Source organism: Pelophylax lessonae, assembly GCF_965119305.1.
Source record: "Pelophylax lessonae genome assembly, chromosome: 5".
Taxonomy (NCBI): domain Eukaryota; kingdom Metazoa; phylum Chordata; class Amphibia; order Anura; family Ranidae; genus Pelophylax; species Pelophylax lessonae.
In genome coordinates this window covers 325,499,455-325,524,140 of record NC_138772.1, presented here as the reverse complement: position 1 = coordinate 325,524,140, position 24,686 = coordinate 325,499,455, and the positions used below count along the sequence as shown (strand labels likewise).

General features: G+C 48.1%; 2 protein-coding genes across 2 annotated transcripts in view; one reads left to right on the top strand and one right to left on the bottom strand.

Annotated features, from left to right (window-relative positions):
- FARS2 (phenylalanyl-tRNA synthetase 2, mitochondrial) overlaps positions 1-24,686 on the bottom strand; it is a 697,584-nt gene that overhangs the window by 420,106 nt on the left and 252,792 nt on the right. The window lies entirely within an intron of this gene.
- LOC309555607 (tigger transposable element-derived protein 1-like) lies at positions 7,722-9,470 on the top strand (the record flags this gene model as incomplete). Its single annotated transcript, XM_082257656.1, has 1 exon — positions 7,722-9,470. The coding sequence occupies one exon, from the start codon at positions 7,722-7,724 to the stop codon at positions 9,468-9,470; it is 1,749 nt and encodes a 582-aa protein (XP_082113782.1).

Below are 24,686 nucleotides of genomic sequence, written 5' to 3'. Positions count from 1 at the left end.
AAAGGCTCAACAGGAGCAACAGCCCAGGAAAGCAATTAACCCAGGGGATAAACAACCCCAACAGCCAGGGACCCACAAAAAAACTAGGGTCCCCTATGGCACTGCCGCATTGAGAACTTGGCGGCCAAAGGAGGCATCAGCTGATGCCAGAACATCCACCTTTGGAAAAGGTGTGCACCGATGACCAAGTCGCGGCCTTGCATACCTGGGCCACAGAAGCCTGAAGCCTGATCCATTTGGCAATGGTCGCTGCAGACGCAGCCATGCCCTTCCGAGGTCCCTCAGGAAGAACAAAGAGGGAATCCGATTTTCAAAAGGATTCAGTGGACAACAGGTAAACCCTGATCGCCCTGACAACATCCAAGGAATGCAATGCAATCTCCTTAGGATGCTTCGGCTTCGCACAGAGCGAAGGCAAAACAATGTCCTCGTTAAGGTGGAATTCAGACACCACCTTAGGGAGAAAAGACGAATGAGGGCGCAAGACCACTTTATCCTTGTGAACCACAAGATAAGGAGAACGGCAAGACAACGCCGCCAACTCCGACACTCTGCGAGCCGAAGTGATCACCACTAGAAAGGCAACCTTCTTAGACAGCTGAGGCAACGATATCTCCCGGATGTTTTCAAAGGGAGAACGCTGTAACACACCAGGACCAAGACAGGACCAAGTTCAAGTCCCATGAAGGTAAAGGCTCCCTCCGGGAAGGGGCCAAATGTCGCACACCTTACATGAAAGTGCGAATCAAGGAATGAGACGCCACAGGGGCATTTAAAAGAACAGCCAGAGCAGATACCTGGCCCTTTATCGTGGCCTGGCCAGCGCCAGTCCACACCAGTCTGAAGGAAAGCCAACACTCTCGTCACCGAGTATGAGCGAGGAGAAAACCCCCTGGACTCACACCAGGCAAAATAAGCTTTCCAGGTACGGTAATAAATTCTACCAGACGAGGCTTTTCTAGCCTTGATCAAAGTAGGAATAACCTCTGGGGAGAGACCCCTGTCTCTCAGGACCTGGCTTTCAACAGCCAGGCCGTTAAAGCCAGCGACTGTAAAGCAGGATGGAAGATCGGTCCCTGAGACAGTAGATCCTCCCGCAGTGGCAGCCGCCAAGGAGGCTCGACCGCCAGGTGAACCATGTCGGCGTACCAGGATCGGCGTGGCCAGTCCGTTGCCACTAGAATCACCAAGATCGGTTCCGAGGTCAGCCTGCGGAGGAACCTGGATAACAACTGAATCAGAGGAAAGGCATACATCAGACGATACTGATGCCAAGGGGCCACCAACGCATCAGAGGCGTCCGCCCGAGGATCGCGCGTTCTTGCCACGAACCTTTCCACCTTGTGGTTTAGCCGAGACGTGAACAGATCCACGTCCGGGGATCCCCACTTCGCACACAGCTTCTGGAAGACCTCTGGGTGCAGGGACCATTCCCCCTGGTCCAGGGTCTGGCGGCTCAGATAGTCGGCCTGCCAATTCTCCACACCCGGAATGTGAACTGCCGATATTGCCGGGACGTGAGTTTCGGCCCAAGACAGAATGTCGGTCACCACTCGGGCCACCCGGGCACTCCTGGTGCCCCCTTGGTGGTTGATGTAAGCCACCGCGGTAGCATTGTCCGTCTGTACCCGAACCAGACGGCCCCGAAGTCGATCCGACCACTGGAAGAGACAGAGTTTGATCGCCCTCAATTCCAGTGTGTTGATCGGAAGGGAGGATTCCTCCTCCGACCAAGTGCCCTGGGCAGACAGGTTGCCCAGTACTCCACCCCAGCCCAACAGGCTGGCATCCATGGTAATCACTGTCCACAGTAACGGACGGAAGGATTTTCCTTTCCGACACAGCCGGGGACTGAAGCCACAACAGAAGGTCCATTCTGGTCTAGTGACACAACGAGACCCTCAGATCCAAGGACTGAGGAAGTCTGTTCCACCTGGCCAGAATCTCCGCTTGGAGAGACCGAGTGTGAAACTGAGCAAACGGGATCGCCTCGAAGGCTGATACCATTAACCCCAGGCACCGCATACAGGTCCTGAGTGACGAGGACTGGTTGTCCCTGAGGTACCTGACCTTGTTTTGAAGGGTCCGGAGCTTGTCCTCCGGCAGAAAAGCCTTCGCTTGAGCAGAGTCCAAAACCATTCCCAGATAGGGAAGGCGAACCGAAGGAGACAATGTCGACTTCTGCACGTTGATGGTCCAACCAAATTCCTGCAGCGTCTGCACCATAGTTGACAGATCGCACGTCAGGCTGTGACTGGCACTTGATCTTAAGAGGAAAATAGTCCAGATATCCCAAGACCGCAATGCCCTGTGCCCTCAACAGGCCCAGAACAGGCGCCAGCACTTTGGTAAATACCTTTGGAGCCGAAGCGAGACCGAAAGATAGCGCTACAAACTGGTAATGGTCCTCCTTTCTGGGCACAGTGAACAGATTGGAATAAAATCCCCGAAACCGGTCCCGATGAGGCACCGGTACAATCACCCCCTGGGCCAGGAGGTCCTGCACCGCTTGATGCAGGTCCTGTAGATGCCCTGGGGGTCAAATGAAGATTTGAGGGAAAGAATTTGTCCGCCAGCCATGAAAGGAATTCAATCTTGTATCCCGATCAAATGATTTCCTGAACCCACCTGTCCGGAATACGGAGCAGCCAAGGTTGGAGGAAACCGTGCAAACGTCCCCCCACCCCTGAAATGGGTGAGGGCGCCTCTTCAGGCGGAAGCGGACTGAGCCGCTGTGCCGGCATGGCCGGTCTTTTGCTTACCCGCCCAGGGCTTCTTCTGGCCACCTTGGCCCTTGAAAGGTTTGCCCTTGGTTTGTGACTTAAAGGCACGATAGAACCCCTGAGTGGGCCTAAAGGCGGGACCCCGCTTGCCGTGAAAAGACTTGTTCTTCGGATTTTTGGGCAGCAGAGTGCTCTTGCCCCCAGTGACTCCTTTCACCAAAGTATCCAAAGCCTCGCCAAAAAGGCGAGACCCAGCATAAGGAAAATCAGCCATCGTTTTCCGTGATGACTGGTCAACATGACCCCTTGATGAATTTGGTCCACCATTGCCAGCGTAGCAGGAGGGGCAGAATCAGTCACGAGAGTGTGTCTAGGATCTTCGTCCATTCCGCCACTGCCTGAGCCACCATAACAGAAGCGAAAATAGGTTTGAGCATAGAACCCGCCACCGTATAGGCATGGCGGGCCAGAGACTCCAACCTCCTGTCCGTAGGATCCCGGAACACCGGGGTATCCTCAGTGGGAACCAAGGTAGCCTTGTTTAACACGGCCACAGCGTGATCCACCTGGGGGGCCACGCACCAGCGCACATCCGTAGAAGGCGCAAAGGGGTACAGCAGTTTAAACCGACTAGGCATCGTGAAGGGGCGTTTTAAACATTGTTCATTCACTGTGTGATGAAACTCAGCGGGGCAGGGGAAAAACTGCGCCGTCGAGCGGGTCCTATGTGTACCAAATGAGGACACAATGGCCGGAGTAGTGGGCTCATCCTCCAGATGTAGTGTTTCTTTAACAGAAGAAATCAACTCATTCATGAGCGCGCGTTCTTCATGCGACCCCGGGGGCGACGCATCAACCCCCTCCCCCTCCGCCTCCCCCTCAGACCCCAGAGGGTCCAGGGACGAGCGAGACCCTGAAAAGGGCACGCCAGCCACAGCAGCCACATCACCATCTGAATCAGAGGAGAAAGATAATCTGGGCCTTTTCCTAGCAGCACGTTCAGCCATCAGCACCTCCATCCTCCATTTTTGACACCAAAGACGCCACCACAACGGCCAAATTAGGTATAACAGGGGTTCAGCAGAACTGGGGTCCCCCACCAAGGCTGGAGGGAATTTGCTATCCTGAGAGTCCATTGCTAAAACAATGAGTAAAAGTACTGGCCCTTTAAAAACGCTGTAGATAGCGCAGCCCACCGCTATAAGCACTGTTTACACAAAAACCCCCAAAAGGGACAAAACTGAGCCAGGAGGGATAAGACAGAGAGATAAGGAAGAGACAGTCTGCAGAGCCCCACAAAGTGTTACCACACCGATCGCTGCTCCAAAGGAAAAGGAAGTGAGGTCACCAGAGGCTGAACTATATGCAGCCAGGCCCAGGGAAAATGGCTGCCCATAGGAATGAATGGAAGGCTTCGGCAAGATGGCTGCCGACATGTGCTCTGCGCCAAAAAACACTACATAGCAAGCTGTTGTAAAGGCCCATAGTGAAGCCAAACATGCTGCCCACATCCAAAATGGCAGACCGCGCGTTTTTTAGCCGCAGCGGTCGCCTCACACATAGTCTGCATCTCCCAACACTAAAAGTGACCCAGGAGAGGGGCCCCCACACCACATAGCGCCAGCAGTGTAATAAAGAAGACCCCCACAGGGGGTCGCATCAGGGAGCCCCACAAACGCACAGACATGAGGGGACACACAGCAACACAGGACTGCCACCCCAGACAGAGGCCCCCACACAGTACTAGTAGTAAGTAAAGTACTTACCTATACCGGATGGCATGGGGTGCCTCTATGAACGGAAAGCCTCTGTCCTCAGATGACAGGGAGTGCCATTAGCCAAAAACGCAGGACACAGCAGTACAGGACCGCAGAAGTGTCCAGTGAGGTAGCCACCTCACAGGCTGCATCCCTGCTGCGAGCAGGGATGGGTCGTTCATAGCGCCAGGGTGAACCATAGCCGAACGCTCGATGGTGGGTCGGGGATCCATCTGACCCTTTGCCCTGGAGAGCCAGGGCGGCCAGTCCGATTCCCAGCTCCACATGATCCATCTTCATCCGAAGATCCAACTAACTAAAGCTGACAAAATAAACAGCTAGCAAACGAAAGAAAAAAACTGACATTTGCAAAATAAAAATCATAAGAAAATATTAGAAGGCTGAGACTGAAGCCCCAGCACAGGAAAGCCTATCTACTCCTAACGCTAGGCAGAGACAAACTGAGTTGGGATGGCTTAATGCAGGGGGGGTATTGACCAGTGGGACAGCCCCATGGGTGTGTCTATGCTTAAAGCTTTTGTTTCTAACAAGTCTTATGCCTAGCTTCTCCTGCGGAGCGGAAGTCAATACCCATTGGTGAAGACTATGTGAGGGGCGGCGACTGTCGGAGGACGTAAGAGAAATAGGGTTTCCATCCGTCCGGATTTCATGGACAGGATCGGATGCAGATGGCAGCGGGTGTCAGCGGACATGTCTCAGCTGACATCCTCTGCCCCATAGGGATGCATGGGGGATCCGATCAGATCCGCCTAAAAAAGTGGCAGGCGGATATGATCGGAGCGGTTATGTGAAAGTACCCTAAGAGTTGCATTGCGGTCTATTCATTTTTGCAGCATGGTGTTGAATTAATTTGTTAAGAAAAATACTTTTTTTGTGTGTGCACATTAACACTTTTTGGTTGCAATCAATGGCCTGCATTTGTGGGAGTATTTTGTAGTATAGTGTCTCATAAAAAATATTGATTCTGAAAGAAAGGTAAAGGTTTTCTGACAAATCTGTTGGGGTGCACTCACTTATACGCAGCACTGTATGTATATATATGACATGTCGCCCGTCATACAGGTAAGCGGGCTGCACGGCGGGGGCTCGTTCTAAGTTAAGTATTGCATAATGAGCTAGCATGCGATGCATACTAGCTCATTATGTGTTTCTCTTAAAGGTTGCGAAAAAAAAATTGTACGGGTTTACAACCTCTTTAAGTGCGTGCTACACATTAAAAAAAAAAATGCCCAGTAAACCAGTGGTGTTTTCAAAGTTCTGACATCATCAGTGGGTTGCCTGTCTCTTCTGGGTTCTTGTGGCCTGCTCTGCAAGGATGCTGAAACATTGTATCATCATGAGGGCTACTGAAAAAAAAAAAAAAAAAAACAGCTGTCCCCAAAAATGTGGCAAGGCCTAAATACTCCAAGTGATGAGATGGTTTCTCAGCTTCTGGAAACTCTGGATTCACCTTATACATAGTTACATAGTTAGTGAGGTTGAAAAAAGACATCAGTCCATCCAGTTCAACCTATGATGTGTGTGTGTGTCTACTGTTAACCGCACATTGCATACCCCTGTATGTTGTGGTCTTTAAGGTGCCCATCTAATAATTTTTTGAAACTATCAATGTTCCCTGCTGATAAGACTGTTTGCGGACGAGAATTCCACATCCTTACTGCTCACAGTGAAGAACCCCCTGCGTATTTTAAGGTTAAACCGCCTTTCCTCTAGTTTTAGTGAGTGGCCACGTGTCTTATTGTATTTCCTTTCTCTGAATAGGTTTTTCCATATGCTAGGGTTGCCAGTACAATATTTGTACACTGATATCATATCCCCCCTCAATCGTCTCTTCTCCAGAGAGAATAAGTTCAGTGCTTGCAGTCTTTCCTCATAGCTGATGACATAGCTGATGTCCTCCATTCCCCTAATTATTTTTGTTGCCCTTCTCTGGACTTCAGTTCCAGCACATCCTTCCTGAGGACTGGTGCCCAGACAGCATACTCCAGATGTGGCCGGACCAGAGTCTTGTAGAGTGGGAGAATAATCTCTTTATTTCTGGAGTGAATCCCCTTTTTTATACATCCCAGTATTCTGTTGGCTCTCACATTTAGGGCCCTATGCCCACCTGAAGGATCTGGACAGTCTGAGGGACATTAGCTGACAGAGCCTGCACCACTGTTCTCACAGAAGAAGGTCATCCATATATCCCACTACAGGCAGTCCCCGACTTACGAACATCCGAGTTGCGAACGACTCCTACTTACGAACGGGGGCCGCGGGACGAACGACTCCTTCTTACGAACGGGGGCGTGACGAACGACTCCTACTTACAAACGGCGGCAGCGCCCATGTGACGTCACTGCCGGCTTCTTCCGGCTTCTTCTCGCTCCTGTGCTGGATAGCATCCATCTTAGTGCCGGCCACAACGCACGCTGCATGCACTGATTGCCCACACTGCCCAGAAGCATCCAACTGCACAGGCAGAAGCTGGTGGAACTGTCTGGAAACTGGTGAGATTACATTACTCTGTATTGGGAGCAGGACCACTGTATAGTACTTGTACTTCTAGCTATGTTGAATGTAACTATCCTTCTGGGTCTCTTTTAGCCCTTGTCCTGGATCCCATGCTGCTGGACGGCTGCTGGACTGCTCTGAGGGTCAGGGACCACTGCTGCTGCATGCTGAAGACGCATATCAAACCGACAAGCCTAGACAGTGAGTGTTTTAACGCACTATAGTACTCTACCCATTTTACAGTATTAGAATACATTGGTAGTTGGCTGGCGGCTACACTTTTTTTTTTTTTTGTTCTTCTTGTTCACTTCTAGAGTGCACGCACACCACTTCACATTTATTGGAACTGTCTGGAAACTCGTGAGATTACAGTACTCTGAACAGGTACAGTATTGGGAGCAGAACTGTATACCACTGTATTGTACTTGTACTTCTAGGATATTGTAGCAGGACTGTGTTGAATGCAACTATCCTTCTGGGTCTCTTTTAGCCCTTGTACTGGATCCCACACTGCTGGACGGCTCTGAGGGTCAGGGACCACTGCTGCTGCATGCTGAAGACGCATATCAAACTGACAAGCCTAGACAGTGAGTGTTTTAACACAGTATAGTACCCATTAGAATACATTGATAGTTGGCTGGCGGCTACACTTTTTTTTGTTCTTCTTGTTCACTTCTAGAGCGCACGCACACCACTTCACATTTATTGTCTCTTACCTGCAATGATGCCAAAAAACAAATCTAATGCAAGTGCTGGTAATACAGCAAAGAAAAGAAGAACCATCACCATGGAAAATAAAGTAGAAATAATAAAGAGATCAGAGAAAGGTGAAACTCCATCATCCATTGGCAGAGCACTTGGCTACAATCGGTCAACAATTGCAACAATTTTAAAAGATAAAGCTAGAATAATGGACCATGTGAAAGGCCATACCCCAATGCATGCTACAATTATTACCAAGCAACGCAGTGGTTTAATTGTTGAGATGGAAAGGCTGCTGACAGTGTGGATAGAAGACCAAAATCAGCGTAATATGCCTATCAGCCTTTCTTTAGTCCAAGAAAAGGCTCGAAGCCTTTTCAAAGATTTAAAAGCTGCCCATCCAGCAAGTGAAGAGGATTTCAATGAAGAATTTGTTGCAAGTAGGGGTTGGTTCAATCGCTTTAAAGAAAGAGCTAATTTGCATAACATTAAAGTTCAAGGTGAAGCAGCGAGTGCCGATGTAAGTGCTGCAACTGATTTTCCCAAGATATTGGAAGAAATTATTGATGATGGAGGTTATTTGCCAGAACAAATTTTTAATGTAGACGAAACAGGCTTGTTTTGGAAAAAAATGCCAGAGAGGACCTACATTTCAAAAGAGGAAAAAAGTGCACCAGGACATAAGGCATCAAAGGACAGGCTGACTATATTACTTGGGGGCAATGCATCTGGGGATTTAAAGCTCAAGCCTTTGCTAGTGCATCACTTCTTAAATCCGAGGGCACTACGTAATGTCACTAAGGCATCGCTTCCTGTTATTTGGAGGGCAAATTCAAAGGCTTGGGTGACAGTTGCACTCTTTGAAGAGTGGTTTTTGAACCACTTTGTCCCTGCCGTTGAACGTTATTGCATTAGCAAAAACATTCCCTTTAAAATTCTTCTTCTCCTTGACAATGCCCCTGGACATCCAAACACTTTAGCTGATATGCACCCCAATGTAAAGGTGGTATTTCTACCCCCCAACACCACATCACTTCTTCAGCCAATGGATCAGGGAGTTATAGCCTCCTTTAAGGCCTATTATTTACGAAGGACATTCTCACAAGCTGTCAGGGCTACCCAAAATAATGAGATGACCTTAGGAGGGTTCTGGAAGAACTATAACATTTATGATGCCATCAAAAATATTGCTGATGCTTGGGATGAAGTGAAAGAAACAAATTTAAGAGGAGTTTGGAACAAATTGTGCCCCCAATTCCCACAAGAATTTCTGGGGTTTACAGATGAAGAGATCACCAGAACCAGGCAAGCTGTGGTTGCTATTGGTAATCAACTGCAGTTGGACATCAGTGAAAATGATATCATCGAGTTACTCGACTCCCATGGCAACAAACTATCTAATGAAGACCTTATTGAACAAGAGCAGCAAATGATAGCATTTAGGGAAGAAAACCAGGACCTAGAAACTCCAAAATTGAAAAAAAATTCAACAAAACAGTTAGCTGAAGCTTTTCAACTCATTGAAGCAGGAATGGCAAAGTTAGAGGAGCAAGATCCTGATACAGAGAGGTTTACCAAAGTTTACCGTACAGTTACTGAAGGCCTGAGATGCTACAGGGTTATTTATGATGAGATGAAGAGAAGTGCTGTGCAAACATCCCTTGATGCCTACTTCAAGAAACTGCCTCCAGCAGCTCAATCAGATTCTGATTCTATAATAGCAGTCCCATCCTCTCCAACAAGCCCATTAACCACCATCACCATTGTTTAAAGTTGTACTGTACAGTACAGTAAAGTGTTTGTTTTGAAAATGTTTAAGCATTTACAGTACATGTATCTGCATCAAAAAGTAAATATGTTAAAACAAACATCTGTCTAAGTTGTATTTATTTATTAGTTTTGGCTAGTACAGTACTGTATGGTGTGGGGTTAGAGCCACAATGAGGTTTGTACTGCTGTCTGTATCCTCATTAATTTTTTGGGCTGGAGTTACACTTAAAAAAGTACATGTTCCGACTTACAAATTCGACTTAAGAACAAACCTACAGTCCCTATTGTGTTCGTAACCCGGGGACCGCCTGTATAGGGATGCACACAGCTTTGCTCAAAAACACGCTCAATTTACATAACAGCTGATGTAAATAGAGAGCAAATGTAAAAAATAATGTTCATGCTATTTCAGACAAACTTAAAGCGGAACCATTTCTTTCGTTTTTTTCCTCCGCTCTCCACAATTGCAAATGTTTGTGTGTTTTTTCTGTGTTATATATATATATATATATATATATATATATATATATATATATATACACAGTGGGTACGGAAAGTATTCAGACCCCCTTAAATTTTTCACTCTTTGTTATATTGCAGCCATTTGCTAAAATCATTTAAGTTCATTCTTCTTCCTCATGAATGTACACATAGCACCCCATACTGACAGAAAAACACAGAATTGTTGACATTGTTGCAGATTTATTAAAAAAGAAAAACTGAAATATCACATGGTCCTAAGTATTCAGGCCCTTTGCTGTGACACTCATATATTTAACTCAGGTGCTTTCCATTTCTTCTGATCATCCTTGAGATGGTTCTACACCTTCATTTGAGTCCAGCTGTGTTTGATTATACTGATTGGACTTGATTAGGAAAGCCACACACCTGTCTATATAAGACCTTCCAGATCACAATGCATGTCAGAGCAAATGAGAATCATGAGGTCAAAGGAACTGCCTGAAGAGCTCAGAGACAGAATTGTGGCAAGGCACAGATCTGGCCAAGGTTACAAAAAGATTTCTGCTGCACTTAAGGTTCCTAAGAGCACAGTGGCCTCCATAATCCTCAAATGGAAGACGTTTGGGACGACCAGAACCCTTCCTAGAGCTGGCCGTCCGGCCACACTGAGCTATCGGGGGAGAAGAGCCTTGGTGAGAGAGGTAAAGAAGAACCCAAAGATCACTGTGGCTGAGCTCCAGAGATGCAGTCAGGAGATGGGAGAAAGTTGTAGAAAGTCAACCATCACTGCAGCCCTCCACCAGTCGGGGCTTTATGGCAGAGTGGCCCGACGGAAGCCTCTCCTCAGTGTAAGACACATGAAAACCTGCATGGAGTTTGCTAAAAAACACCTGAAGGACTCCAAGATGGAGAGAAATAAGATTCTCTGGTCTGATGAGACCAAAATAGAACTTTTTGGCCTTAATTCTAAGCGGTATGTGTGGAGAAATCCAGTAACTGCTCATCACCTGTCCAATACAGTCCCAACAGTGAAGCATGGTGGTGGCAGCATCATGCTGTGGGGGTGTTTTTCAGCTGCAGGGACAGGACGACTGGTTGCAATCGAGGGAAAGATGAATGCGGCCAAGTAAAGGGATATCCTGGACAAAAACCTTCTCCAGAGTGCTCTGGACCTCAGACTTGGCCTGAAGGTTTACCTTCCAACAAGACAATGACCCTAAGCACACAGCTAAAATAACGAAGGAGTGGCTTCACAACAACTCCGTGACTGTTCTTGAATGGCCCAGCCAGAGCCCTGACTTAAACCCAATTGAGCATCTCTGGAGAGACCTAAAAATGGCTGTCCACCAATGTTTACCATCCAACCTGACAGAACTGGAGAGGATCTGCAAGGAGGAATGGCAGAGGATCCTCAAATCCAGGTGTGAAAGACTTGTTGCATCTTTCCCAAAAAGACTCCTGGCTGTATTAGATCAAAAGGGGGCTTCTACTAAATACTGAGCAAAGGGTCTGAATACTTAGGACCATGTGATATTTCAGTTTTTCTTTTTTAATAAATCTGCAACAATGTCAACAATTCTGTGTTTTTCTGTCAGTATGGGGTGCTATGTGTACATTCATGAGGAAGAAGAATGAACTTAAATGATTTTAGCAAATGGCTGGAATATAACAAAGAGTGAAAAATTTAAGGGGGTCTGAATACTTTCCGTACCCACTGTATATATATATATATATATATATATATATATATATATATATATATATATATATATATATATATATATATATATATATATATATATATATATATATATATATATATATATTCTATTTTGGTCTAGGCCAGCATGACGTATCCGTGATTCTGCAGCCCTTTGCAATACTCATGTCATATCTCTCAGGAGGCTTCAGGACCGGGGACATAGAGTGACTAAAGAGTAGACCAGCACGTCATGGCTGCCTGAATCCAGACCAAGATGGCGGCATGGGACTTGGCACCTGAACAGCTGATTGTGGCAGGACAATGCTGGATTTACCTGCTGTTAGGTAAATATACTGTATATTTTAAGGATAAAGCAGCAATACAGGCAAGGGTGAAAAAACAAGGGGGGGGGGCAGTTGAAAGGCTAGGTTTTGCTCTAAAGTGGAACTGCACGTAAGCAGTTAGGTTAATAGCTGAAATGTATTTAACTTTTTAAAATACTCATTTTCTAACACAGACAAACCTGGCATGGGGTAATACTAGGATCTGACCTCGCTTTTCTATTCTGTATTTAAAGAAGCACACCTTGGGAAAAGACCTATGAATTCAGAGATGATTGCCTGGAATGCAGAAGACCTGCATTTTGGGCATGAAAACATAGGGCCCTAAATGTGAGTACCACTTAGTACAGCGTTTAGCCCTGTCCACCCACTGCCTACCATAGACTTTGACAGGGAGCAGGCAATGAGGATGGACTCTTTACCTGTGCCTCCCGGGTGCTCTAAAATGCTGGGATGCCCGCAGGTGTGCTATAGAGCAGACGGATACCTGAGAATGAGCTGTGTGCTGGAGTACAGGTCTCACAGAATGTTTGAAAGCTGGGATGTGAAGTATGTCTACAGTCTATGGATACCGTTGTAGAAGCTGAGTATACAGTTCTGTTAGAATGGATACTCTGAGGTGTGCTAAATTGTAGATTCCAAAAACTGCAATGAAGATCAAGAAGTAAGCCGTGCATGCTGATAGATGTGGATAGTGAACTATTTATGCAAGTTTGATAGTGGGGTTGACAGGTGAGCTGTATGTACTGGAATGAAAATCTCCCCATTTGCTTGGGTACTGATGAGTAAAGTGTATGTGCATGGATACTGGATGTTGTGCTGTGGGTAGGTACTAAGGTTCAGATGTTACAGTTGGACTGTCCTTGGTGGGGAGACGATCTAACTAGCGGTGTGGATATTAAAGAATAAGCTATGTTGCCAGGATTAAAGATCTTAATGGTATTCTAGACACTGAGGGGTGAATTGTGTGCCAAAGTTTAGATCTCACAGATGGCTTGAATGCTGGGGAGTCAAGTACGTGTGCATGGATATGGTGGCGTGAATAATGTGTATGCTAGGCAAAAAATCGAATCAGTGTGCTGCATACTTGAAAACGAGCAGTGTGCTGGGGGGCATATTTTACAGGATCACTGGATAATGTATAGTGAGCTGGGTGTACATGGAGACATATCCCACTGGCATACAGGATCTCTCACTGACCTAACTGGTGACATCTGGTGAAATTAATATTGAGGAAAAAGCTGTGTGCTGCATCACATATCCCATGGGTGGCATGCCTAACTAGAGAGTAGGGATGGGCTCAGGTGTGTTCGGATCGTAGTCCCAACCCACCTAAGCAATCCTGCTAGGAAGCCCTCACTGCACACCGCCAATCATAGGCAGTGAGGTATTTCCTAGCCTGCAGCTGCACATATACATGCTGCCTATGATTGGCGGTGTGCAGCGACGGCTTCCTGACGGGACTGCTCAGGTGGGTTGGGACTACGATCTGAATTGGCCTGAGCCCATCTCTACTAGAGAGGATCTCAGATCTCACTGCTGGCATGAATACCAGAAAGTAAGCAGTGCGTTTGTGCAGAATCTCAGATCTCACTGCTGGCATGGATACCAGAGAGTAATTATTGCACCCTGGATCTCAGATCTCATTGCTAGCATGGATAACAGAGAATAATCAGTGTCTGTGTGCGGGAACTCAGATCCCACTGGTGGCAATAATACTGACAACAGAGCTGCATGTGCAGAATATACGGAGTAGAATATTTCACTAGTTGCTTGGATACCTTTCAGTGAGCTGTATTTCGGAAGATAATACTTAACTGGAGGTGTTAATTTTAGGGATTGAGTTTTGTGTACTGGTTTACAGATCTAAGTGATGGCACAGGAAGGGGTAGGGTGTGAATTATGTGCCAAAGATCTGACTAGAGCTATGGATAATAGAGATTAAGCTGTGTGTGTCGTGGGGTAAATCTAACTAGACTCCCCTCTTGCACTTTACTTTCTTTGTGTACAGGAAATTAGTAACTTCACTTCCTGTATATCTACTATGCATAATATCTTTAGAGTCAGCAGGCAGCAGAGTGCAGTTATTATTAAAGCTTTGATAGAAAATATTATTAACAACCTGGAACCAGTTAACCACCTAATCTTGGAAACCTAAAGTAGATACAGTCACTTGTAAATTCAATAGTGCCCCTCTACAAAGCTACCTTCTTATCTTGGGGTTGCCCTAAGAAATATGAGATGGTTTGGCACTTGTGGACCTATTCAGATTCCACGGTGGACAATTATGAACCTGTGGGTTATTGTATGCCAAGTTGAAGTTTATCCTTAGTGAAGTATGTGGCAGTGGCCAAGAACTGGTGATATGTGGTGTATAGGGGGAGGGGGGGGAGGGAGGGGTCGGGGGAGGGGGGGGAGGGAGGGGTCGGGGGGGGGTGAGTCCTTGGATACATCAATCCTTTGAGATAGTCCTGGTAGATGTAGATATACGCAATGCATGCTTAGTGTTATGAGATTAAGTATGTGAGTTTATACTTAATTTTATGTTATGTACATTTGCTAGCTAGGGTATGTCCCAAAGGCTATGTTTTGTACCTTAAACATATAATTTTCCAATAAAGAGAATTAAAAAAAAGTCTATAACCTTACAATGCTTTGAAAAAGTATTCACACCCCTTGACATTTTCCACATTTTGTCATGTTACATTGAAATCATAAATGTATTTTATTGGGATTTTAGGTGATAGACCAACACAATGTGGCACATAATTGTGAAGTGGATGGAAAATGATAAATGATTTTCAAAAATGTTTACAAATTAATATCTGAAAAGTGTGGCGTGCATTTGTATTCAGCCCCCTTTACTCTGATACCCTTAACTAAAACCTTGGGGAACCACTTGTCTTCAGAAGTCACCAAATTAGTAACTAGAGTCCACCTGTGTGTAATTTAATCTCCGTATAAATACAGCTGTTCTGTGAAGCCCTCAGAGGTTTGCTAGAGAACCTTAGTGAACAAACAGCATCATGAAAGCCAAGGAACACACCAGACAGGTCAGGAATAAAGTTGTAGAGAAGTTTAAAGCAGGGTTAGGTTATAAAAAATATCCCAAGCTTTCAACATTTCATGGAGCACTGTTCAATCCATCATCCGAAAATGGAAAGAGTATGGCACAACTGCAAACCTACCAAGACATGGCCATCCACCTAAACTTACTGGTCGGGCAAGGAGAGCATTAATCAGAGAAGCAGCCAAGAGGCCCATGGTAACTCTGGAGGAGCTGCAGAGATTCACAGCTCAGGTGGGAGAATCTGTCCACAGGACAACTATTAGTCATGCAATCCACAAATCTGGCCTTTATTGAAGAGTGGCTAGAAAAAAGCAATTGTTAAAAGAAAGCCATAAGAAGTCCCGTTTGCAGTTTGTGAGAGTCCATGTAGGGAGACACAGCAAACAAGTGGAAGAAGATGCTCTGGTCAGACCAAAATTGAACTTTTTGGTCTAAAAGCAAAACACTATGTGTGGCGGGAAACTAACACTGCACATCACCCTGAACACATCATCCCTAACATGAAACCTGGTTGTGGCAGCATCATGTTGTGGGGAAGCTTTTATTCAGCAGGGACAGGGAAGCTGGTCAGAGATGATGAGAAGATGGATGGAGCCAAATGCAGGGCAATCGTAGAAGTAAACCTGTTAAAGTCTGCAAAAGACTTGAGACTGGTGCGGAGATTCACCTTCCAGCAGGACAACAACCCTAAACATACAGCCAGAGCTACAATGGAATGGTTTAGATCAAAGCATATTCATGTGTTGGAATTGCCCAGTCAAAGTCCAGACCTAAATCCAATTCAGAATCTGTGAGAAGACTTGAAAATTGCTGTTCACAGACGCTCTCCATCCATTCTGACAGAGCTTGAGCTATTTTGCAATGAAGAATGGGCAAAAATGTCACTCTCTAGATGTGCAAAGCTGGTAGAGACATACCCAAAAAGACTTGCAGCTGTAATTAAAGCGAAAGGTGGTTCTACAAAGTATTAATTTAGGGGGCTAAATACAAATGCATGCCACACTTTTCACATACAAGTATTTATTTGTAAAAAAAATTAAAAACCATTTATCATTTTCCTTATACTTCACAATTATGTGCCACTTTGTGTTGCTCTATCACATAAAATCCCAATAAAATACATTTACGTTTTTGGTTGAAACATGACAAAATGTGGAAAATACCAAGGGGTAGGAATACTTTTTCAAGGTGCTGTAAACTACACACCGTATAAAATAATTCAATTAGGAATGATTTATCATTGATAGTATGATTCTGCAGCTGTTATTTTACCTGGATCTACTCAATCACCCATTCTGCTGCACTGTGTGGCTGCGAGGCAGCCAAAATATTAGTGAACATATAAGCTACGTACAACTGTGCAGTTCTACTGGTTACTAACCCATACCTCTCTCACTGTTATCCAGAGATCATAGGCCTTTAATGAGCTAAAAAGAGCTCAAAGCTATGTTATGCTGTTTAAAGGTAGGCACTTTCACATGTGCAGAAATGCTTTGTAGCTTCTTATAAGGAATTGCACTCTAAAAACTGAATTTTTGTAAAATCTTACCTGTAAAATTCCTTTCTCTGAGTCCTCCGACAGTCGCCGCCACTTCATATTCATCACTAATGGGGTTATTGACCTTTGCTCCGCAGGAGTAGCTAGGCAACAAAATGTATTAATATCAAAGCTTTTAGCATATCCCACCCCTAGGGGGTGGTCCCCTCAGTTAATACCTCCCTGCTTCCTGCATTCCCAACTCAGTTTCAGTAGCATAGCAGTAGAGTACATAAACAAACCCCAAAAGAGGGGCGGGGGCGGCGACTGTCGGAGGACTCAGAGAAAGGAATTTTACAGGTAAGATTTTACAAAAATTACGTTTTCTCTTACGTCCTCCGACAGTCGCCGCCACTTCATATTCATCACTAATGGGGACGTCCCATAGCAGTGTAGACATGAGGGGTGGGAAAAACGCAGCTGCGCCTAAAGCAACGCAGTACCCACATCAGAGAAAAAGGAACCTTACCAAAGTAAGGAAACCAACTGGGCAACAGGAAAAAAAACGTGCTCAACAGGAGCCACAACCCAGGAAAACAAGTAACCTAGGGATAAAGACATCCCAACAGCCAAGGACCCAAAACAAGGGACCCTAAGGTACCACCGCACTAAGAACTTTGCGGCCAAAGGAAGCATCCGCTGATGCCTGAACATCCACCTTGTAGAATTTGGAGAAGGTGTGAACGGACGACCAAGTCGCCGCCTTACACACCTGGGCCACAGAAGCCTGATGACGATAGGCCCAAGACGTACTCAGAGACCTGGTAGGGTGCGCCTTCACAGGGAAAGGGGGAACCTTCCCCTTCAAAGCATAGGCTTGCACAATGGTCTGTCTGATCCATTTGGCGATGGTCGCAGCCGACGCTGCCATGCCCTTCCGAGGACCCTCTGGAAGGACAAATAGAGAATCCGACTTGCGAAAGGATTTTGTCGATGACAGGTAAACCCTGATCGCCCGAACAACATCCAAGGAATGCAAAGCCACCTCCTTTGGATGCTTAGGTTTCGCGCAAAGCGAAGGCAAGACAATGTCCTCATTGAGGTGAAATTCCGAGATCCTTTTCGGAAAGAAAAGAAGGGTTAGGTCGTAAGACCACCTTATCCAAGTGAATCACCAAGTAGGGAGAGCTGCAGGACAAGGCTGCCAGCTCCGACACCCTGCGAGCCGAAGTGATCGCTACCAAAAAGGCAACCTTCTTGGACAACAGAGACAACGAGATCTCCCTGATCTTTTCAAAGGGAGCATGCTGTAACACGGACAGAACAAGGTTCAAATCCCATGGAGGTAAAGGATCCCTCCGAGGTGGGGCCAAGTGTCGCACCCCTTGAACAAAGGTGCTAACCAAGGAATTAGACGCCACAGGGCGTAGAAAGAGAACGGCCAGCGCAGAAATCTGACCCTTAATCGTGGCCAACGCCAAACGCTGGTCCACGCCTGTTTGAAGAAAAGCCAACACTCTCGATACCGAGTATGAGCGAGGGGAATACCCCCTGGACTCACACCAGGCAAAATATGCCTTCCAAGTACGGTAGTAAATCTTCCCCGAAGAGGCCTTCCTGGCCTTAATCAAAGTGGGAATGACCTCAGGGGAGAGACCCCTATCCTTCAGGACCTGGCTTTCAACAGCCAGGCCGTAAAAGCCAGCGACTGTAAAGCAGGATGGAATATCGGTCCTTGAGACAGGAGGTCCTCTCGAAGAGGCAGACGCCACGGAGCGTCGACCGACAGATTCACGAGGTCTGCGTACCAAGACCGGGGAGGCCAGTCCGGCGCCACCAGAATCACCGTGTGCGGTTCCGAGGCTAACCTGCGAAGGAACCTGGACAACAGTTGAATCGGTGGAAAGGCATACATCAGACGATACTGACGCCAGGGTGTCACTAACACGTCTGAGGCGTCTGCCCGAGGATTGCGCGTCCTTGCTACGAACCTTTCCACCTTGTTGTTTAGACGAGACGCGAACAGGTCCACATCTGGGGACCCCCACTTCGCGCACAGCATCTGAAAGACATCCGGGTAAAGGGACCATTCTCCCTGGTCCAGGGTCTGGCGACTCAGATCCGCCTGCCAGCTCTCCACCCCCGGAATATGAACTGCCGTTATCGCCGGGACGTGCGTCTCGGCCCAAGACAGAATGTCGGCCACTTCCCGAGCCGCTCGGGCACTCCTGGTGCCCCCTTGGTGGTTGATGTAGGCCACCGCTGTGGCATTGTCCGTCTGCACCCGAACCGGACGGCCTTGAAGCCTGTCCGTCCAACGCAGAAGGCAGAGATTTATCGCTCGCAATTCCAGAATGTTGATCGGAAGAGAGGATTCCTCCTCCGACCAAGTTCCCTGGGCGGACAGAACGCCCAGAACACCACCCCAGCCCGACAGGCTGGCATCCGTGGTGATCACCGTCCACGAGAAAGGGCGAAAAGACTTGCCCCCCGACACCGCCGGGGACCGGAGCCACCACAGAAGATCCCTTCTGGTACGATGACTCAATGAGATCCGTAGATCCAGAGATTGCGGTCGCCCGTCCCACTCGGCCAGAATCTCCGCCTGGAGACCCCGCGTGTGAAACTGGGCAAAAGGGATCGCCTCGAAGGTCGAGACCATCAATCCCAGACACCTCATACACGTCCGGAGGGACGAGTACTGATTGTCCCTGAGGGACTGAACTGCGTCCTGAAGCGTCCGGAGCTTGTCTTCCGGCAGGAAGACCTTCGCTTGAGCAGAGTCCAGGATCATTCCCAGGTAGGGAAGACGAACCGACGGACACAGAGTTGACTTTGGAAAATTTATCGTCCACCCGAACTCCTGCAGAGTCTGCACCGTGATGGACAGGTCGGTCACCAGGCCCTGACTGGTCGCAGACCGAATCAGGATATCGTCAAGAAAAACCCCAGGACAGAAATGCCCTGGGCTCTCAATAAAGCCAGAACCGGCGCAAGCACCTTGGTGAAGACCCGTGGAGCCGAAGCGAGACCAAAGGGTAACGCCACGAATTGGTAATGATCCTCCGCAATGGCGAATCGAAGGTACCTCTGGTGACCCTCGAAAATGGGGATGTGAAGGTACGCATCCTTCAGATCGATGGAGGCCATGAATTCCCCCGGAACCAGGGCAGCCACCACCGAGCGCAGGGATTCCATGCGGAACTTGCGAACCCGCACAAAGCGGTTCAGAGCTTTCAAGTCCAGAATCGGACGTACCTTGCCCTCCTTTCTGGGCACAGTGAACAGATTGGAATAGAACCCCCGAAATCTGTCCAGATGAGGCACCGGAACCACCACTCCCTGGGCCCGCAGGTCCCGCACCGCCAGGTGCAGATCCTGCAAGCGCTCCGGAGTCAGCTGAAGGTTTGAGGGGAAAAATCTGCCCGCCGGCCGAGAGAGAAACTCGATCTTGTATCCAGATCGAACGATTTCCTGAATCCACCTGTCCCGAATGCGGTCCAGCCAGGGTTGAAGAAAACCGAGCAAACGTCCCCCCACCCCAGAACCGGGTGAGGGCGTCCCTTCAGGTCGCATTGTTATGGGCAGCAGACCCGGACTGGCCGGACTTCTGCTTACCTGTCCACGGCTTCTTCTGGGAGCCGTGGCCCTTGAAGGGCTTGCCCTTATAGTGCGACCGAAAGGCCCGAAAGGACCTCTGAGAGGGCCTAAACGAGGTATTCTTCTTACCACGAACAAACTTATTCTTGTGGGTTTGGGGCAAGAGAGTGCTCTTACCCCCAGAAATTCCCTTTATCAGAGTATCCAAAGATTCGCCAAAAAGGCGGGATCCCGCGTAGGGCAAATTAGCTAAAGTCTTGCGAGAAGATTGGTCAACAGACCAACATTTCAGCCATATCAGGCGACGGTTCAATACCGCCACACTTGAAAGACGCGCAGCCAAAGGGACCAAGTCCAAGTCCGCATCACACAAAAACATGACACCCTGGTGAATTTGATCCACCATAGCCAAAGCTGTCGGCGGGACAGAGTCAGCCACCAGGGTGCGCCTGAGCACCTGCGTCCAATCCGCAATAGCCTGGGCTGCCATAATGGAAGCAAAAATAGGCTTCAGCATAGAACCAGCAACCGTATAAGCATGACGGGCCAGAGACTCCAATCTCCTGTCCGTCGGGTCCCGGAACACCGGGGTATCCTCAGCGGGGATCGCAGTGGATTTATTCAAAATCGCCACTGCATGATCCACCTGAGGCGGCACACACCAACGCTCATCAGTGGTGGGTGTAAATGGATAACGCAGTTTGAACCTACTCGGCACAGCAAAAGGCTTCTTTAAATTGCGCCATTGCTCATCAACCGCGCGCTGAAATTCCGTAGAGCAAGGAAAAACCTTCGATGTCTTGCGTTTCCTTTGCGTCCCATAAGAGGACATCAAAGCAGGAGGACATGGTTCATCCTGCAAATGCAGCGTTTGCTTGATAGAAGCAACCAACTCATCCATGAGTGCAAGCTCTTCAGACGAGCCAGGGGGAGAATTATCAACCCCTTCCACCTCAGCCTCCCCCTCAGACCCCACAAGGTCTAGAGATGAGTGAGACCCTGAGAAGGGCACTCCAGCCATAGCAGCCCCATCACCCTCTGAATCAGAGGAAATAGACACTCTGGTCCGTTTTGTGGATCGATAAGCCACCAGCATCTGCACCTGAGCAGCCAAGTTCGCCACAATAGTAGCCAGATCAGCCCCCTCGGGGGATGCAGCAGCCCCTTGGCCCCCCACCAAGGTGGGAGGGAACTTGCAATCCTGAGAATCCATGCCCCAGCAATAGTAGGAAAAAAGGAGTACTGCCCCTTTAAGATCGCGGCGAGCGCAGCCCACCGCACCCACTGAATACACCGACCCCCACAGGGATAAGAACACTGGGCAAGGAATACAGGAAAAGGAAAGGTAAAAACCTGGAGAGATCACACAGGCTGCTGCACCGATCGCTGTCCCAGAGCAAAAGGAAGTGATGCAATGACTGACCGCCCCTATAAAGCCTATGTAAGGCTACACAAACATGGCCGCTCGGCTGAGGATTCCTTAGGCAAATAGAAAATGGCGCCGACATGTGGCCTGATCGATCACCGCCAAAATGGCGGCGTTTGGCACCAAAACGCTGCGCCTTACCACACAGGACCGGCTACCATAATTCTGCCGCAAAAAAATGGCGGGTCGCCGCAGCGATCGCCGCACAGCATGCCTAAGCCCAGACTGCTTCATGCATTCACCCAGCAGAGTGGGAGAGCCCCCCCTCGCAGCCCACACACAGGCAGCAATTCCACACAGGAATCTGACAGGGAGCTCAGCAGCCACACAGACATGCAGGGTCACACAGTCCCAGACTGACACCCAAATAGACAGGTCCCCACATAGAGTTACACTTACCAGTCCGGATGGCGTGGGGAGCCTTCTCCAGCGACCAAACCGCTGCACTGAGGACAGGGAGTGTCGCAGCCAAGACGCAGTGGAACTGCGTTGCAAAACCGCAATGGCGTCCAGTGAGGTAGCCACCTCACAGATAGCATCCCTGCAGCGAACAGGGATGGGTCATTCAATGTGCCAGGGAAACCTGCGCTGAACGCTCGATGGCAGGCTGGGAAGCCCCTGGCCCTGAGCCCTGGGATCCAGGGTGGCCAGTCCGAGACCCAGCTCCGCACGATCATCTTCATCCGAAGAAGCTAACTAATGCTGAAAATTAACAGCTAAGTAAAAGAAAGAGAAAAAAGACTCAAAATAAAATCAAAAAGAGAATAGAGGCTGGGACTGAGAGCCCCAGCACAGGAACAGCCAGCCTACTCCTAAGCTAGGCATTAGAAACTGAGTTGGGAATGCAGGAAGCAGGGAGGTATTGACTGAGGGGACCACCCCCTAGGGGTGGGATATGCTAAAAGCTTTGATATTAATACATTTTGTTGCCTAGCTACTCCTGCGGAGCAAAGGTCAATAACCCCATTAGTGATGAATATGAAGTGGCGGCGACTGTCGAAGGACGTAAAAGAAAGTACTTTTTTAACCACTTGTCGACCAGCCGCCATATATCAAATATCGGCAGGTCAGCAGGTTTCCGCGAAACGACGTACCCGTATGTCGCTATGCAGGAGCGATCATGGGGGCGCGCGCACGCCCATTCGCCAGCGGGGAAGCTGATCTGTGGGGCCAGCGGCTGTGATTGCTGCCGAGCACCCGCGATCGCTCCCAGTGGAAACAGAACGGCGGTCTGCTGTTGTAAAAATTGATTTTTGTAAAATCTTACTGTAAAATCCTTTTCTCTTAAGCTCATTGACAGACGTAGTCCTCCTTGATTAATATCAACTCGGGTTATACTGCCCTCTACAGGAGTAGGACTAGACAGGAAAGAAAACATTCTGGCCACACCCTAGGGGCAGTCCCAGAGGGTATATCCTCTCACTTTCTGCTACAGCAAATCAGTTATGTCACAAAGCAGTGTTTGGAGAATTTAACCCAACCCAACTCAAAAACAGAGGGGCGGGTACTACGTCTGTCAATGAGCTTAAGAGAAAAGGATTTTACAGTAAGATTTTACAAAAATCCATTTTTCTCTGTCGCTCATTGACAGATGTAGTCCTCCTTGATTAATATCAACTCGGGACGTCCCAAAGCAGTACCACAAATGAGGGGTGGGAAAATGGAAATCAAAATCCAATCTAGAAGGCCCAACTAGAAGTTTAAAAGGCTCATCCAACAAAAGATGAGACTCAACAGAAATTCCAACGGAAAAAAACCCTCGAGGTAGACTACCGGTCTCCTCAAATTGTGGTCTGCAAAACCTTGTGGCCAAATGAGGCATCCACCGATGCCATCACATCAACTTTATAAAATTTTGTAAAGGTATGCACCGACTACCAGGTAGCCGCCTTGCACACCTGGACCACTGACGCCTGATGGCGGTAGGCCCAGGAAGTACTGAGCGCTCGAGTGGAGTGCGCCTTAACAAGGAACGGAGGATTTCGACCCTTAATAGAATAAGCCTGTACCACCGACTGTCTAATCCATTTGGAGATAGTCGTGGCAGATGCAGGCAACCCCTTTCTGGGGCCATCCGTGATCACAAAAGTGAATCCGTCTTACGGAACGATTCCGTAGTTTTCAGGTATACCCTGATTGCCCGCACCACATCCAAGGAATGCAACGCACATTCCCGAGGATGACTGGGCTTAGGACACAAGGAAGGTAGCACAATATCTTCATTCAGATGAAAGTCTGAAAACCACCTTAGGAAAAAAGGATGGCTTCGGATGAAGAACTACCTTCTCCCTATGAATCCCCAGATATGGGGAATGACACAATAATGCAGCCAGTTCTGACACCCTGCGTGCAGAAGTGATAGCCATCAAGAAGGCCACCTTCTGGGATAATGTAAGCAAGGGAATCTCCCTGATATTTTCAAAGGGAGGTTTCTGAAGAACCGACAACACCAAATTAAGATCCCAGGGTGGTAAGGGCGCGCGCACTGGCGAAGCCAAGTGCTGCACCTCCTGGATGAAATTCCGCACCAAGGAATGAGTAGCCAGAGGCTTCTGGAAGAAGATTGCTAACGCTGAAACCTGACCCTTGATAGTGCTCAAGGATTGGTTTCTGCTCAACCCCCTTTTGCAGAAAAAAACAAGATTCGGGTCACCGAATAGGTACGTGGGGGAAAACTCCTACGATTCACACCACGCAATGTAAGCCTTCCATGTGCGATAATAGACTTTGCTGGAAGTCGCTTTTCTTGCTTTAATTAGAGTAGGAATAACTGAAGCTGACAATTCCTTGTCCTTCAGTACCTGGGTCTCAATGGCCAGGCCGTTAAAGCCAGCGACTGTAAAGCACGATGGAAGATCGGTCCTTGAGACCGCAGATCCTCCCTGAGAAGAAGTCTCCAAGGAGCGTCCGCGACTAGTCTTGCCCAAGTCGGCGTACCCGGCTTGACGAGGCTAGCCCGGAATTACCGGGATAACTGGAGTTCCCTCCACCTCTATCCTGCGGAGAAATCTCAGCAGTAACTTGAGAAGGGGGAAGACATACAGTAGCTGATACTTCCCCTACGGGGCGCTCAGCGCGTCTGCTGCGTCCGCTAGAGGATCGCGGGCGCGAGCCCTGTTGAGCCAACCTGCCAACAGAT